The sequence below is a fragment of the Notolepis coatsorum genome, assembly GCF_963971535.1.
Source record: "Notolepis coatsorum genome assembly, chromosome: 14".
NCBI classification, from domain to species: domain Eukaryota; kingdom Metazoa; phylum Chordata; class Actinopteri; order Aulopiformes; family Paralepididae; genus Notolepis; species Notolepis coatsorum.
This window is the reverse complement of record NC_140178.1, coordinates 9,739,007-9,756,684: the sequence shown is the minus strand read 5'-3', so window position 1 is coordinate 9,756,684 and position 17,678 is coordinate 9,739,007. Positions and strand designations below refer to the sequence as shown.

The 17,678-nt window shown below is 46.9% G+C and overlaps 4 protein-coding genes across 4 annotated transcripts in view; 2 read left to right on the top strand and 2 right to left on the bottom strand.

Annotated features, from left to right (window-relative positions):
- LOC311241038 (histone H1-like) overlaps positions 1–17,678 on the top strand; it is a gene marked incomplete at both ends in the record, with an annotated part of 359,561 nt that overhangs the window by 341,369 nt on the left and 514 nt on the right. The gene's annotated exons all lie outside the window — the stretch shown is intronic.
- Positions 1,137–1,775, bottom strand: LOC311241039 (histone H1-like; the record flags this gene model as incomplete). The annotated part of the gene is made up of 1 exon (XM_084329714.1): positions 1,137–1,775. One exon carries the CDS (start codon positions 1,773–1,775, stop codon positions 1,137–1,139), a length of 639 nt encoding a protein of 212 aa, XP_084185840.1.
- LOC311241254 (histone H2B-like) lies at positions 4,298–4,672 on the top strand (the record flags this gene model as incomplete). Its single annotated transcript, XM_084330017.1, has 1 exon — positions 4,298–4,672. One exon carries the CDS (start codon positions 4,298–4,300, stop codon positions 4,670–4,672), a length of 375 nt encoding a protein of 124 aa, XP_084186143.1.
- Positions 14,861–15,352, bottom strand: LOC311239810 (histone H3.2-like; the record flags this gene model as incomplete). The annotated part of the gene is made up of 1 exon (XM_084328259.1): positions 14,861–15,352. One exon carries the CDS (start codon positions 15,350–15,352, stop codon positions 14,861–14,863), a length of 492 nt encoding a protein of 163 aa, XP_084184385.1.

Sequence of the window (17,678 nt, the reverse complement as noted above, 5' to 3'; positions counted from 1 at the left end):
CATGTGGCTCAGTGCATTGCTATACTGAGATATATTGTTTGTATATGTGATATAAATGGATGCTTGTGCCTTGCTAGTGAAATATATTGTTTGTATGTGATATAAATGCATACTTGTGCGTTGCTACACTGTATCTCATGTATCTGCCATGACCGACTACCTTGTTGTTGTTGTCCTTAGAGTATGCTATGCTGTAATTTGACCAGAACAAAGCTTCTTTGTGGGTAGTGTACTAATATTTCACAACTGTCCTTTCAGAAAGCACTGAGCACACTACAGGTATAGTTCAGACCTCCTTCTTGAGTGTTATACAGAGACAAATATATAAATAAGATGAAGAGGGTGGGGTATGCTATTGATCTAAATAATATACATCTGTATTTTAGATTTGTTCACTGGAAGAAGACGTATCATCCCCGGTCATCTGCAGCTGGCTGTGCGTAATGAAGAGGAACTAAACTAACTCCGGCGTGTTGACCAAGAAGACTAATGACTAATTACATGCGCAACAAGACAAATTAACCAAACCGGTCTGAATACATGCAATTGTGCTTATGTACTGTTTCCATAAATGGGAAGAATGAATACTTAAAGTCTTTATGTTGACGAAGAAATGTGTTGTTTTGTAATCCATTGTAACTAATGCATCGTTCTGCCGTGGTTTGATTTGATCAGTCGGCTAGACTGAAAGTTTAGCAATATATTGTAACGATATATAACTGTATATATAACTATATATATATAATTTTAGACAATAATTGTGATTCATATCATCCAGCCCTCCGGCTCATTGAAACAGTACCATAGCAGTCATTACGAGGTAACAAATGCACCATGATGGCAGCAATTTATGAATTTCCACATGTATGGATGTGATATGCAGTCTGATCTATATTTTAATTAATCATTAATTAGCTTACGATTATATACAAATTGGCTTGGAAGGAGTGAGACTCAATGTTCCCAGTCTGGTTCAAATAACTACAGATCGAAAAATGAAATACATGTTTTGTATAATTAGAAGACCCCTTCACCTCAATGTATACTATTACATTAGAATGCATTGTTCCTTCATGGGAAATGGTGGTTGGCTCTTAAAAGAGCCTTTTGATGTGAACAATGTTCTGCTTGGACGCTTACTTCTTCTTGGGAGCTGCTTTGGGCTTGGCAGCCTTCTTCGCTGGAGCCTTTTTGGGAGCAACAGGCTTTTTCGCCTTCTTTGGGCTCTTGGCTACTACCTTCTTGGGACTCTTGGCTACTACCTTCTTGGGACTCTTGGCTACTACCTTCTTGGGACTCTTGGCTACTACCTTCTTGGGACTCTTGGCTACTACCTTCTTGGGACTCTTGGCTACTACCTTCTTGGGAGACTTCTTGGCTGCAACAGCCTTCTTAGCTGCAACAGGCTTCTTAAGCTTTTTAGCGGCGACTGGTTTCTTGGCCGCTGGCTTCTTGGCTTTAACCTCAGCCTTCTTGTTTATCTTGAAAGAGCCGGAGGCTCCGGTACCTTTGACCTGGACCAGGGTCCCCTTCGTCACCAGACTCTTGATGGCAGTCTTCACACGAGCCTTGTTCTTATCCACGTCGTAGCCACCGGCAGCCAGAGCCTTCTTTACGGCAGCAAGAGACACGCCGCTCCTCTCTTTGGAAGCGGACACTGCCTCGACGACCAAGTCACTGACGCTGGGCCCTGCTTTCGTGGGTCTGGGAGCTGCCTTCTTCTTGGCAGCCTTAGCCGGAGCGGCTGGAGCTGGAGCTGGGGCGACTTCTGCCATCTTCTCTCGTTCTCTGCTGCGAAACAAAAGCTGAAGTAACTAGGAGGAGTAGGAGCGTCAACAGACTGATAGTGTGGCCGAGGCGGGGGGCTGGTCTTAAACACTGCATGAGAGCCATGTAGACTCAACCAGCCCGGTCCGCCTCTGTACTGTCAAAATGTTCTGTCGCTTGTGTTTTCTCTTAGCATAAAATAGTTAAAATACACAACTATGAAAATTGCAGAAATCTAACGCCAAATGTCCCAGCTAGTAGACACATGTCCCGTCAGAATCAAACTATTTGGAGAAACGTGGTTAATCTGTGAACGCTCAAAAACAATAATGTGTGCCGTCACCACTGTTGTGCAGCTACTTTTTTCTTGTATTTATCTCTTACAATTCTTTAGAGTAAATTAGAATCCGACAAAATCTCATTTTCCAGCGAGCCGAGCTACCTGACAAGGGACTGAAAGAAAGATGAGTCATCTGGGGTGACGCGTTTTGTTTTAAATGGGTGACTTTTCGGTGTTGGTAAACACAGTCTTTTGTTGGTGGTGGCCTGTAGTGTGGGTGACCTCGACTTCGTTTGAGTAAGTGGAAGGTTTAATGTGGCCTATATATGGATTAAAAAAAAAACTGAAATTAGTCCTACCTTTATGAGTATGTACCGTATACAAGAAACATAACTACATTTAGCTTTTTGTTTACAATAGAGGCTTTAAGACACAACTGAAACAACACCTAACAGCCCTACGCCTGCACATTATGTACATGTAGACACACACATACCCATAGTTACTTTTATTTTTACTTTATTGTATTGTTAGTGACAGGAATATTAGTAGCCTATCAAATAGATTGTAAGAGTGTATGGTTTCTCACTGCTTGTGAATTGAGTGCATATTTAATATATAGTGTTATGTAATGTATATTGTACTATGTATGATTCCATTATGATTAGGAATGCGGTATCATGTAATATGTTTGATAGAAAGCATATTGTCACTTTCTGATTTTTAATTCCACTTGGTTGCTTGTCTGAACATGTCTTATCTGTAACATGTGTTATGTGTGGATCTCCTCTCTGGTAAACTCTGGATCTCCTCTCTGGTAAACAAGAATACCCTGAAGACTCTAGCAGGAGCACTCATTCAAGGGTACTACGACTATGCTTGCACCTCATGGTACCAAAGCACCTCAAAGGCACTAAAAAACAAATTACAAACATCTCAAAACAAGCTAGTCAGACTACTGCTTGACCTGACTCCTAGAACCCACCTCACCCCTGCCCACTTTGACAACCTAGGATGGCTTAGAGTAGACGACAGAGTACAGCAACTTGCAATGGGCCTGGTCTACAAGATACACTACGCGACCAAGGTACCCATGTACATGTCAAAATACTTCCCAAAGGTCAGTGAATACCACGATCACAACACCAGAGGGAGGTCCACAAATCATGTAAAACCCAGATTCGGCTCAAACAAGGGACTAAACACGTTTCGCAATTATGCCACATCAATGTGGAACGCCCTACCTAAAGCTGTAAAGGAATGTGAATCACTACCCACTTTCAAAAACACTCTCAAAAAACACCTACGTACGTGAGACTGCAATTCGAAACTGGCCCCTACAAATGTCCTAACCTAGTTGTACAGTAAATGACCAAGTAAGGCTTTGTCAGTATTCCAATGTACAGTGTAAAATGTGTGTGTGTCCCCTACCCAACCCCCCCCCCCCCCCCCCCCCCCACCTCCAATGTACAGCCCTCACCCAACCCACCCCACCCACCCAACGGTTACAGGCAGCCATACTGGAAGAAACAGAACAACACAAACATTACAGTTTGTGTTTAGCCTAATAGGTCAGATATACAGGCCTCTATTGTTAGGGCTCAATTCATTGTGAAGTAAATTATCTTAGAATGTGGTGCAGTAGGCTGCCAGCTACATTTTTGATACATTCAGAAGAAATAGCTCAAGGAATGAAACATACTATATGTTGTCAGAGTCATACTTGTATTATTATCTTGTACCACAGTGAGGTACCGATACATGTAGCTCATGGTGAGACCATGTCGGTCTGTGTCATCTGTTTATGATCAGTAATAAATAACCCAAACAAGAGGAAACCTGCTCATGGAGACGACTCAGCACCATCAGAAAACATCTCTCACAGTATAAATGTATACTGGCATTTCCATGATTAAAAGTTATGCCAAATACATGTAAAAAGGATTATATGCAGGTATGTACAGACAGATGTGTATATGAATGTGTGTGTGTATATATTGTAAGTCAAAGCAGTGACAGATGTCACCAAGAGAGCTCAAGTGTGGCTATGGAGTTTTGCTAAGAGAATATAGTTGGGTTATTATGGTTTTGCGCGCAAATAGTTTCTTGTGCGCGGGAAATGTGCGACAAAGCCTCTCAACCAATCGTATACAAGAAGCCACGCAGCTGTATTTGCACAATTTGACCTATAAAGAGGCAGCAGTGCGCTTATCTTTCCACATTCGTTGCTGTTTAGTTCCGATTATCATCATGCCTGAGCCAGCCAAGCCAGCGCCCAAGAAGGGCTCCAAGAAAGCCGTCACCAAGACAACCGCCAAGGGAGGCAAGAAGCGCAGAAAGTCCAGGAAGGAGAGTTATGCCATTTATATTTACAAAGTCCTGAAGCAGGTTCATCCCGACACCGGCGTTTCCTCCAAGGCCATGGGGATCATGAACTCCTTCGTTAACGACATCTTTGAGCGCATCGCTGGTGAAGCCTCTAAACTGGCTCTCTACAACAAGCGTAGGACCATCACTTCCAGGGAGATCCAGACCGCCGTGCGCCTGCTGCTCCCCGGTGAACTGGCCAAGCACGCAGTGTCCGAGGGAACCAAGGCTGTGACCAAGTACACCAGCTCCAAGTAAACTTCCCTGTCCATCTAACTCGTATTCACCCAAAGGCTCTTTTCAGAGCCACCCACTTTGTTTTGAGAGAGTTATCCCAATGATCAACAAAGTTCAGGTGACTAATAAATAAAACACATTCCTTATGTATTTGTTTTTCCTCGTCCATGTCTAGGATGCTGCCTGTCGTTTGGGTTTCGCCACCAGATGGAGTAAGTGCTCTAGTAGGTGGAACAAGACCGCTTAACTGATTTTGGAAGTGAAATTGATGTTTTTGGTTAGGTTAAAGGTCGAGTTGAGTGTTAGATCCTGGTGCACATGTAACAAGCGCCTTGTTGCCTTGTATAGATAATTACACTTTAATACATTCCACTAATACTCCTAAACGTTTTATTTTATTGATTTGAGTTGATTTCATTCCTTTCGTTTTGTTTTATTGCACTTTTGGGAGTTAAGGCTTTTATTTTGAAATCGACACCCTTACTTTTCCGGTCCTCCGGGACACGCATCTTGCCTGCTTTCTGGTGGCGAGCCAGTCCCACCTGGAACTCCGTGGGCTCGTGCTGCAGATGTCGATGTGTTCCTAATGCTGCTGCATATTGTTGCCTTTGTAACCTAACAGGAGGGAAATAAAGACCGTCAACAGTCATCCATGTCTGTCGTCCTTAACACAACGCCGTCAGAGTACACCGGTCACACTTGGTGCCGTTCGACCTCGGACAACGGACAACGCTCGTCTGTCCACCGGGGACGCTGTCTGCACGCCGCTTCTTCATTCAACTGGCTGTGCTGAGTACAACGTCGAACGTTAACGTGTGCGCATAGGATAAGCGCACATGGGATATTGGTTGTTTTTGTTTGATAATAATATGCTATAGATTGTAATTGTAAATATTATTGTAATGATACAGTAATTGAAAACGACACTAGTTGTACAAGACCATTGTATTTTTTTCCTTTTTCTTTCATCTGTTATGTATTGTGAATAGATAGCCTATGGTCTAATGTTCAAAGTTTGAGCAGTAACAAGTGTTGCTATCTAACACATGCCCACTGTAAATATAATTTGGAACTAATTTGTTTATATGGTTGGCTGGTAATGAGATATATATATATATATATATATATAGTTTTTTCCCCCCCATCTGTTCTGGTAAATTGTGAATGGATAGCCATACAGTAGCCTACATGTATTTGTGTGTAGTCTAGTGTTTAAAGTCTGAGCAGTAACGAGCGGCCATTTAACACATTCACCCATACTTTTCTTTTGTTTATAGCCCTCTAAAGCATTTTTATTTTTAATTCTTGAACATGTCCGAAGCAGTAGCACCAGATCTGGAGATGGTGGGTATGATGCCTGTATATGGCAGGGGTCAGTCAGCTCTTATGTATGGGAGGGGAAGACCAGTGGGTCCTACAGAACTAGGTCAGTCAGCTCTTATGTGTGGGAGGGGAAGACCTGTGGAACTCAGTCAGTCTACAGTTCGCCAGTCAGTGTTTGAAGCAGTGGGGCCAGTGGCCACATCTACTCCAATCACGCATGGCAATGACGCAGCCCCGCAACTCGCTAGGTCAGAGGATTTAGGCAGCCTCGTCACAGACCTTGCCATACAGATAGGAGAACAAATTGCATCTACTCTGCATGCCATGCACCAGACCAGTTATCAGCCCCAGGTCCCCGTCCCTGAGCCCCAGGTCCCCGCCCCTGAGCCCAAGGTCCCCGCACCCCAACCACAATGTTTTTCTGGGTGTGCAGACATGTCAAGGATGAAAGTAATAGTGCAGGCGGAGACTAAACCACCTCCGTTCTTCAGAGGTGATCGCACTGAGCCAGTCTCCATACATGAGTGGGAAGACATGATGCTAGTGTATCTGTCTAGAACGAGTTGTAAAACCGACAGAGAATTGTGTGATCTAGTGATGGGCAGGTTGACTGGTAAAGCTAGAGACATAGTGAAGGTGTCACTGCGTAGCCGGCCTGAGTTGTCTGCCAATATGACCCCTGCAGCTGTGTTTGACATTTTAAAGCGTAACTTCAGCGAGCTGACATACTCCAGTATGCCCATGGCCGACTTCTATGCCATGGTTCCCAGGCCTAGTGAGGGAGTGATGGATTACTGGGTCCGGCTGAATAAAGCAATCGATGTTGCAGATGAGTGTCTACGTCGCCGGGGTCGGTGTGTTGATGATGCAAGCGCCGAGGTCGTGATGATGTTGATCACGCACTGCCCAGATCCCAGTCTAGCTATGTCCTTCCAGCTGAAGCCTGTGGAGCAGTGGACTGCAGCTGAGGTCCAGGAGCGTCTAGATGGTTACCAGAGAGACCAAAGGAGATCCAGTTCACGGGCACAGCAGGTTAACATCTCGGCATGCAGTCAGAGCCCCATGGCTGGTGGCCCATCCCCTCCTGTCCTGTATGGTGGGGCCCAGCAGTCTTCTGTTGTTGTGCAGTCACAGCAGCCTCCCTCTTTTGGCTCTTCTCATGAACAGCTTGGTGAGCCCCACAGAGTCTTAGCCGCAGCGCAGGCCCTCAGCCCTCCTACACCCATCTTAATGACTCCTGCCCCGGCGAGTCCCCCCTCTGTAGACCCTGGCCTTCATCAGGTGGTTGACTTGTTAGACCGTGTGCTCTCACTGTGTTCGGCCTCGCTGGCCCCAGCAGTACAGGCTCAGCCTGGTCAGCCGTCTCGCTCCCACATCCAGCCAAGTAATGGGCAGACGTACCACTCACGCAACCAGGCCAGACCGAGTCAGCAGAGTTACTTGCGCAACCAGGCCAGACCGAGTCAGCAGGGTTATTCGCGCAACCAGGCCAGACCGAATCAGCAGAGTTACCCGCACAACCAGCACGACCCATGCGAAGTGTGTCAAGACAGCAGGCATAACACTTATCAACACTGTATGCTCTATCGGCTGTGCCACCGCTGTTTCCGCCCTGGTCACTATGAGGACTCATGCCCTAGCATCTCCCAGCCATCAGCTGGATCAGCATCTCCCTCCAACAGACCCGCTCAGACCCATCCTCTCAATGCTGCCCCTTTAAACTAGCCAGCCCATGCAATGAGAGGGATAGTATGGGCAAAGTGAATGAAACTCTCGAGAGAGAACCAGACTTAGAAGCCATCTATGTAAACAGCTGCAGATTACTTCCAGAAAACGAAACAGCCATCTTTGTTGGGTCACAGAGAGTGAACGGAGCTAGTGAACTGTTTTATGCTCCAGTGTTAGTCAGTGACAAGTACACATTGAGGGGGATGTTGGATTCTGGTAGTATGTCATGCACGCTCAGTGAGGAGGGTGAACAAAAGTTACAAACCGCTGGTGTTCTCCCTCGTGTCCAGCCGGCACCTGTGAATGTGGTGCTGGTTGGTTGTGGTGGCTTGACTACTCGACCAAAGTGTGTCTATGATTTGGAGATTGAAGTTTGTGGGTCAAAATTTGTGGTTCCTACGTTGGTTGTGCCAGGTCAGAGAGACGAGTTTATAATTGGCACTAATGTAATCAAGTCCGTTCTCCAAAGGCTGAAGTCGACTGAAAAGTACTGGGAGCTTGTGTCCTGCAGAAACAGAGACCCTGAGTGTGAGAAGTTCCTTGAGCTCTTAAGCTGCACCTCCCGCTGGTCGGGCCCAGACCCGCCCGGGGTGATAGGCACAGTGAAGCTATGCCAGGCGGTTACCCTCCTCCCTCAGCAGGAGTATCTAGTGTGGGGGAAGCTACCAGCCAGTGCACATGTGTCTCCTGGGAGTACAGTCATTGTGGAGCCCACCTCAGCGAGGTCGGCCCCTCGCAACATCATAGTGGGGAGAGTGGTGACTCCCATGTGGGGCGACCGCTGGGTCCCCATGAAGGTCTTGAACCCGACACAGAGCCCCATCACGCTCCGTCGTAATGCCAAACTGGCTGATGTCTCACCTTGTCTTGCTGTTGAAGATCTGTCCATCACTCAGGGCCTGTGTCAGCAGCAGTCTGGTGTCTCCAGCTCCTCCGCCTCTCCTGGCTCCTCGTTAGATGCTGAGCAGATGTTGGCCGACTGTGGACTGGAGGACGTGAACATCAAGTCATGTGATGTGTCTCCTGATGGGAAGAAGAGGCTAGCTGACCTACTGGTGACGTATCAAGATGTCTTCTCCAAGGACAAGCTGGACTGTGGAGAGGTCAAAGACTTTGTGCACCGTATCCACCTCTCGGACGACCGTCCGTTCCGCCTGCCCTTTAGGCGTGTCCCCCGAGCTGACTATCACAAACTGAGAGAGGTGTTGACTGAGATGGAGGTGAAGGGGATAATCTCCAAGTCGATGAGCGAGTATGCCTCACCTCTGGTCATGGTGTGGAAGAAGAATGGAGACCTCAGGATCTGTACGGATTTCCGCTGGCTCAACGCAAAGACCGTCAAAGATGCTCATCCGTTGCCCCATCAGTCCGACTGCCTTGCTGCCCTTGGTGGGAACGCTTTCTTTAGCACCATGGATCTGACCTCAGGGTTCTACAACGTCCCTCTCCATGTGTCTGACCGGCGGTACACTGCCTTCACAACACCACTGGGCTTGTACGAGTACAACAGACTCCCGCAAGGCCTGTGCAACAGTCCGGCATCTTTCATGCGTATGATGCTCGGCATCTTTGGCGACCTCAACTACTCCAGCCTCTTGTGCTACTTGGACGACCTGCTGGTGTTTGCGCCGTCTGAGGAGGAGGCGTTGAAGCGATTGGAGGTGGTCTTCTGCAGACTCAGAGTGAACAACCTCAAGCTCGCACAGAAGAAATGTAACTTCTTACAGAGGTCGGTCAGGTTCCTGGGTCATGTGGTCGATGCCAGTGGAGTCTCTGTCGACCAAGAGAAGGTCTCCGTCATCTCTGGCTTCCAGAGAGAGGATCTGATGGAGTCGGATGGCCGCACTCCCGCTCAGAAGAGAGTGAGATCCTTCCTCGGCATGGTGTTGTATTACCAAAATTTCATACATGGCTGCTCCAGTATAGCCAAGCCCCTCTTCGCCTTGACAGCTGGCCAGAAGAGAAAAGGGAAGACCAGTGCTGGTCGTACGAGAGCCGGTACGTTCCGGAAGCTGACTCCTGAGAACTGGACTCCCGCCTGTGAGACTGCGTTTGAGGAGCTCAAGAGGGCGCTCGTCGAATGTGTAGTGCTGGCTCACCCGGACTTTGAGAGGCCGTTCATCCTCTCCACTGACGCGTCGTTGGATGGTATTGGAGCAGTGCTCTCTCAAGTCCCTGTCGGGGAGGAGAAGGCCAGACCAATCGCCTTTGCGAGCAAGTCGCTCAGCCGCAGTCAAGCGAACTATCCTGCCCACAGACTGGAGTTCCTGGCCCTCAAATGGTCAGTGTGTGACAAATTCAGTCACTGGCTCAAGGGTCACAAGTTCACTGTGTGGACTGATAATAATCCATTCACGTACATCATGACCAAGCCTAAACTTGATGCATGCGAGCAGCGCTGGGTGTCCAAGCTGGCCCCTTACTGCTTCGACATCAAGCATGTGCCTGGGAGGCTGAATACAGTGGCCGATGCGCTGAGCAGAGATCCCTTCGTGAGGCCGCTCAGCCGGCGTCTCTTGACCGAGCCTTACTCCGCTCTTCTGGAGCAGGTGTGTGATGTGGAGAACAGGGGGGTGCAGGATATCTTCCGTCTGACATGCCAGCCCCAAGCTCTAGTGCCCCCTTCTGGATGTGCGGTTGCTGATGTGTCCATGTCGGCGGATGAGACCTCCACGGTGCTTTCCTCCCAGGAAGACTGGGACTCTGCGCCAAGACACAGGGCAGTATCTATGGCGGGTCACCTGTCCACTGTTGTCACTGCCGACCACGACGCAGTCTCCTCCTTGTCGTTGGCCGATCTGCAGGCCCGCCAGCGAAAAGACGCCACCGTCTCCAGAGTCATCTTTTACGTTGAAAGGGGCCGCAGACCCTCCAGACGCGAGCGCTGCTATGAAGATCAGCCCGCCTTGAGGATGCTGAAGCAGTGGGAGAGGCTCGCTATGCAGAACGGCATATTGTACAGGGTTACGAAGGACCACATGACCAGACACAAGAGGTTCCAGTATGTTCTGCCTGAGTCCTTGAAGTCGGAGGCGCTGTCTGGAGTGCATGACTTGGCTGGTCACCAAGGTCAACCTAGAACGCTGTCTCTCGTACGTCAGCGTTTCTACTGGTATGACATGGAGAAGGATGTGCGGGGCCATGTGAGGAACTGTCCCAGATGCGTACTCAGCAAGACTCCAGAGCCGGCGGCCAGAGCCCCTCTGGAGAGCATAATAACCTCTGCACCACTGGAGCTGGTGTGCATCGACTTCTGGTCAGCTGAAGATAATAACAACAAGTCTGTGGATGTTCTGGTCATAACTGACCACTTTACAAAGCTGGCCCACGCCTTCCCCTGCAAAGACCAAACCGCGAAGAAGGTTGCTAAAAAGCTGTGGGACAACTATTTCTGTGTGTATGGCTTCCCACAGCGCCTGCATTCGGACCAAGGAGCGAACTTCCAGAGTGAGTTGATGGCGGAGCTGCTGGAGTTAGCAGGGGTCACGCAGTCCCGGACCACTCCGTATCACCCTATGGGGAATGGTGGCACTGAGAGATTCAATCGGACCCTGGGTGGAATGCTGCGCTCCCTGCCATCGGAGTCTAAGCACAGATGGCCCCAGATGGTCCAGAGCCTGACCTTCGCCTACAATTGTACACAGCATGAGACGACTGGCTTTGCCCCCTTTTACCTGATGTTCGGGAGGGTCCCGCGTCTGCCAGTTGATCTGCTGTTTAAGAATGTGCTCCAGGACGAGGTGGTCTGTGACTATGATGCCTATGTGAAGTCCCTGGCGGCCGATCTCCAGTCTGCTATGCTGTTGGCCCAGAGGCACACCTCAGTGGAACAGGCGCATCAGGCTGACCAGTACAACAAAAAGATGAAGGGCTTGCCCCTCTCGTGGGTGATCGGGTCCTGGTGGCGAACAAGGGCGCCAGAGGGAAGCGGAAGCTGGCGGACAAATGGGAGCCGGACGTCTACACCGTCATCGCTTCCAGACCACAGTGCCACATATATCGGATTAGAGACCGGACTGGACGGGAGAAGACAGTCCACAGTAACCTCCTGCTTCAGGTCAACTTCCTCCCCTTGGACGGGTCATTTGATGATGAGGGTCTAGCCGCGGACAGCGACACCTGTGCGCCTGGTGAAGCCTCCCTCTCAGTCATGCCTGAAGCTAGCGCCTCAGACGCGGACAGTGTGGCGGCAGAGCCTTCCATGGGAGATGGACCTTCCATGGGAGATGGACCTGATGGGGGTCGCACCGCATCATGGGTGCAAGAGGAAGCCTCCCTCTCAGTCATGTCTGAAGCTAACGCCTCAGACGCGGACAGTGTGGCGGCAGAGCCTTCCATGGGAGATGGACCTTCCATGGGAGATGGACCTGATGGGGATCGCACCGCATCATGGGTGCAAGAGCAGTCTTCAGTGGAGAGTGAGGATGACGGGCTACGTCCGTATTCCCCCCAGGGGATGTCCCCTGCTCTGAGTGAGCTTCCAGTGGCAAGTGCCGCCAGTCCCCCACTGTTGCTTGCTCCACCGAGTTCCCCCCCTGCTGTAGTCCAGCATGATGACAGTGTTGTGTCCACACAACCAGGGCGTACTCCTGAGCTAATGAGTGTCAGTGTGCCTGGTCAGAGCCAGGGTCCACAGACCACTGAACACTACACGTCCAGGTTCGGTAGGGTCATCAAGCCAGTCTTTCGGCTGATAGAGACAATGGTCCAACTTGAGAGTATGATGGGCTTCGAGCCACAAGCCTCTATCAAACGTGTGTGAGGTTAGCTGCAGTGTTGTGTATAGCGCTTACAGCCTGATACAGTGTCCTTTGTGGTGATAAGGAGTAACAGTTTTATTTATGTGTATGTGCCCTCGTCATGGTATGGTCAAGTGTAGCTGGATGGTGTATAAGGCACCGTCGTTATCCCTGGAGGTATGGTGGGAGTTGGCCACTCCTAGTGCCCTCCTGGCCTTTTATTAGGTGACAGGTATCTTTGGATTGTTCCGCAGTGTGTGGTTCTCATAGTAAGCTTGTGACTAGTGTGACACGAGGTAGGCACAGTTTTTTTTTTCCCCTTCGATGTAGGTGTAATTCTGTGGGGTGAATGTAACAAGTGCCGTGTTGCCTTGTATAGATAATTACACCCCATCACAAAATACACTTTAATACATTCCACTAATACTCCTAAACGTTTTATTTTATTGATTTGAGTTGATTTCATTCCTTTCGTTTTGTTTTATTGCACTTTTGGGAGTTAAGGCTTTTATTTTGAAATCGACACCCTTACTTTTCCGGTCCTCCGGGACACGCATCTTGCCTGCTTTCTGGTGGCGAGCCAGTCCCACCTGGAACTCCGTGGGCTCGTGCTGCAGATGTCGATGTGTTCCTAATGCTGCTGCATATTGTTGCCTTTGTAACCTAACAGGAGGGAAATAAAGACCGTCAACAGTCATCCATGTCTGTCGTCCTTAACACAACGCCGTCAGAGTACACCGGTCACACACAGACACAGGAAACTGAACATGGTTATAGGGTTTAGGGGTTAAAGCAGTGCAGGAGCAGGGTTGAGAGCCTCTAGTTAGCTGTTTTGCTATGGGCCTTTAACTGCACTATTAACAGTAACAACCATACAATCAATCAAAAAGTGACCGTCGTACACAATAAATACATATGTCAAACCTGATATATGATGTCAGTCAGACTGGCACATTTAAAATGAATAGTTAATGCATGTTTAATTTGGGACCACAATATTTTCTAAAAAAGTGCATCTAATCTTGTTGATGGTAGATAATAGATAATTTATTTTACTGTATGGAGCACATTCCCATGGGCTCATACAGAACCAAGCATTTCACTGTAATGTACATGTACTTTATACAAGACAAATAAAAGCAAACTTGAAACTAGAACTACTTGTAGGCACTGCACATCTAGCGCTCAGCACCATAGACAGTACCGGACCACACTGACAAAATCATTTTGGAAACCGGGAAAGCATGCAGGCTCAACCAAAATGGACCCCAGCCAAGACTCAAGTCAAGAGTTTTATTTGTCACGGCATACAAGCATACAGTGAAATGCGGGGGTCATGCCCGCAGCGATTGTGCTATAATACAGTAATAAGAATAGGATGAGAATAAGACATTTGTGCAATAATACAAGTAATAAGAATAAGACATAACAGGTATATGTCCATAAAGTTTACAAAAAGCATGGTAAGACATGCTAAGGTCCTGCGATAGTGCAATATACTGTTAGCTACGGATGAGGCAATGGATGTACACTACTATACAATACAATCTAGTTATACTATGTGTCCTTATGCTAGCTTGCTATATCCATCTGTTTACTGATGTCCTGGACTCTGGGGAGAACCTAATGGGATAGTTCGGATTGTATTATTTTGTGAACAAGTGAACATGATACATGACACCTAATTCAATGTGGAACCAGAACATACTTACAATAAAATACGCCTATAATACCCCTAATTTGCCCCTATAGTTTTACATAATTAAATGAGATCTGTTTTGAAATTTGAGGAAAGAAAGTCATGGGTAAAACTGTTTATATAAACAGCCAAGAGGCAAATTGCTTTCACATGAACATTTCATTTAGGAAAGACTTCAGTTCCTGACTTTGGTTCTCAACCTGTCATGTCAAGCACCTACAGTTCATTCAAATTAGAATGTGGACCTTAATTTGATAAAATATATCTCAGTCACCCCTATTTCATAACATAGAAATAAAGAATTCCAGAACGGTTTATAGTCTACTGTAGGTTGTGATATGACTAGCCCAAAGTTGGACTTATAAGTGTACTTTTACAGAATAACGGGAAAAAAACATAAATCCATAAAGGAAAAAAACACACACACATGGATTCGCTACTTGTAGGTACTGGAAACCTAAAAGGTGCTATTCCAGCACCATGGACAGTACTGGACCGCTACCGGACCACTGACGAAACCATTTTGGAAATGGGGAAAGCATGCAGCTCAACCAAAATAGACCCCAGACAAGGAGCAAACATGATAGTTCGGATAGGGCACACTTCTCGTCAGCAGTGTAATCGATACAACCGTCAGGTTGTACAGTCATGGATTAGATAAATTACTTCGTGATAAATGTCAACATTTCACCTACAAATTCCATGTGGAATTAAAACTCTTTAAGGAAACGGCACTCGTTCATGATCTTTGAGGTGGCTCTTAAAAGAGCCTTTAGGGGAACAACTAGTCAACAGGTCGATATAAGCGCGCTCTCCACGGATGCGGCGGGCCAGCTGGATGTCTTTGGGCATGATGGTCACCCTCTTGGCGTGGATGGCGCACAGGTTGGTGTCCTCAAACAGACCGACCAGGTAAGCCTCACTGGCCTCCTGAAGAGCCATGACAGCAGAGCTCTGGAAGCGCAGGTCGGTCTTGAAGTCCTGGGCGATTTCTCTGACCAGGCGCTGGAAAGGCAACTTGCGGATCAGCAACTCGGTGGACTTCTGGTAACGACGGATCTCTCTCAGCGCCACGGTACCGGGCCTGTAACGATGTGGCTTCTTCACGCCGCCGGTAGCCGGTGCGCTCTTACGGGCAGCCTTGGTGGCGAGCTGCTTCCTTGGGGCTTTGCCACCGGTAGACTTACGAGCGGTCTGCTTAGTTCTAGCCATTATGAGAAACTATGTTTTCTTCTTCACTCAAACAAGAATTATACGCTGCTGTGCCGAAACTCTGGCCTTATATTACTAACGTGGAGGGGCAGTCGTTTCTGATTTGTCTCCACTCTGGGAGCTCGTGATTCCGCCTACATCTCACACGAGGATTGGAGGACTCGTCTTTTGGAAAAACCGCCCACAAAACCTCTTTCCTGATTGGGTGAGAAAACACAAGCCCGCATTCCAGGCTTATGTAATTATAATGAAAAAGATGAACTACCCCATACCTACGTTAAATGTTAAATACATTATTACAACAACAATAAGCTTTTATAATATTGTTGACATCAAACTCCAGCAATCAGAAGTCTAAAATATGACTTCAGCCATACTGATCATCGCCGGTCCCCTCTCCCTCCATGTTTAGCAGGATACGCAGCCTCCACATCTGGGCATCCCCTATGGTTTGGACTTCAACAAATGCACTGATACACCACACCATGCTCTCTCCACTCTTTCCACTCGTAATGTTAATGCTTCAAATCTAGTCACAATTTCTCTAGATGTGTTTCTGTCATACACCATAAAATCGTAGATTTGGGCCTAACTTTTCTGAGCAGTATTTATCAATAAGGACACCTTTGATCAAACTGATCAGCAGCTCAATAGTTTATTTTGTGTTTCACGAGGTGCTCTTTTTATTTTTTTTACCAGTCATTATATAAATGATGTACCATGGTAGAGCCATAGTACATGTAATGGAACCATTAATAACATGGTATAGTCAATTTTAAAACCATGATATCAATGGTAGATGCATGGCATAATTTTTTTTATCATAGGAATGCCAGGATACATTTTTGTAAGAGATGTTTTCTGATGATGCTGGGTTGAGCCGATGGTTTCCTCTTGTTTGGGTTACTAAACAGATGACACCAACATTTACACAGGACTGGGTCTCACCATGGGCCATGTGTATATAATCCAATGCCCCACTATGGTACAGGTAGTAGAAACATAGTACGGTATGTTTCATTCCTTGAACCATTTCTTCAGAATGTATCAACATGTACTACACCAATAGACAGTAACAATAGAGGCCTTGCATGGACTGTTTGTGTACTTCTTTCTTACAGTATGATTTTATTATGATCCCCATTAGCTGATGCAAAACATCAGCTACTCTTCCTGGGGTCCACACATAACATATAAACATGTTACAGATAAGACATTTTCAGACAAGCAACCAAGTGGAATTAAAAATCAAACATATTACATGATACCGCATAATAGAACATAGTACAATATACATTACATAACACTATATATTAATATGCACTCAATTCACAAGCAGTGAGAAACCATATACTCTTACCACCTATTTGTATAGGCTACTAATATTTCTGTCACTAAAAATACAATAAAGTAAAAATAAAAGTAACTATGCGTATGTGTGTGTCTACATGTACATAATGTGCAGGCATAGGGCTGTTAAATGTTGTTTCAGTTGTCTTTTAAAGCCTGTATTGTAAACAAAAAGCTAAATGTATAGCTATGTGTCCTTTATACGGTTTTTACATACTCATAAAGGTAGGTCTAATTTGAGTTTTAATCCATATAGGCCACATTAAACCTTCTACTTACTCAAACGAAGTCGAGGTCACCCACACTACAGGCCACCACCAACAAAAGACTGTGTTTACCAACACCGAAAAGTCACCCATTTAAAACAAAACACGTCACCCCAGATGACTCATCTTTCTTTCAGTCCCTTGTCAGGTAGCTCGGCTCGCTGGAAAACGAGATTTTGTCGGATTCTAATTTACTCTAAAGAATTGTAAGAGATAAATACAAGAAAAAAGTAGCTGCACAACAGTGGTGACGGCACACATTATTGTTTTGGAGCGTCCACAAATTAACCATGTTTCTCCAAATAGTTTGATTCTGATGGGACATGTGTCTACTAGCTGGGACATTTGGGGTTAGATTTCTGCAATATTCATAGTTGTGTATTTTAACTATTTTATGCGAAGAGAAAACACAAGCGACAGAGCATTTTGACAGTACAGAGGCGGACCGGGCTGATTGAGTCTACATGGCTCTCATGCAGTGTTTAAGACCAGTCCCCTGCCTCGGCCAGACTATCAGTCAGTTGACACTCCTAGTTACTTCAACTTTTGTTTTGCAGCAGAGAACGAGAGAAGATGGCAGAAGTCGCTCCAGCTCCCGCCGCTCCGGCTAAGGCCGCTAAGAAGAAGGCAGCTCCCAGACCCAAGAAGGCAGGTCCCAGCGTCAGTGACCTGGTCGTCGAGGCAGTGTCTGCTTCTAAAGAGAGGAGCGG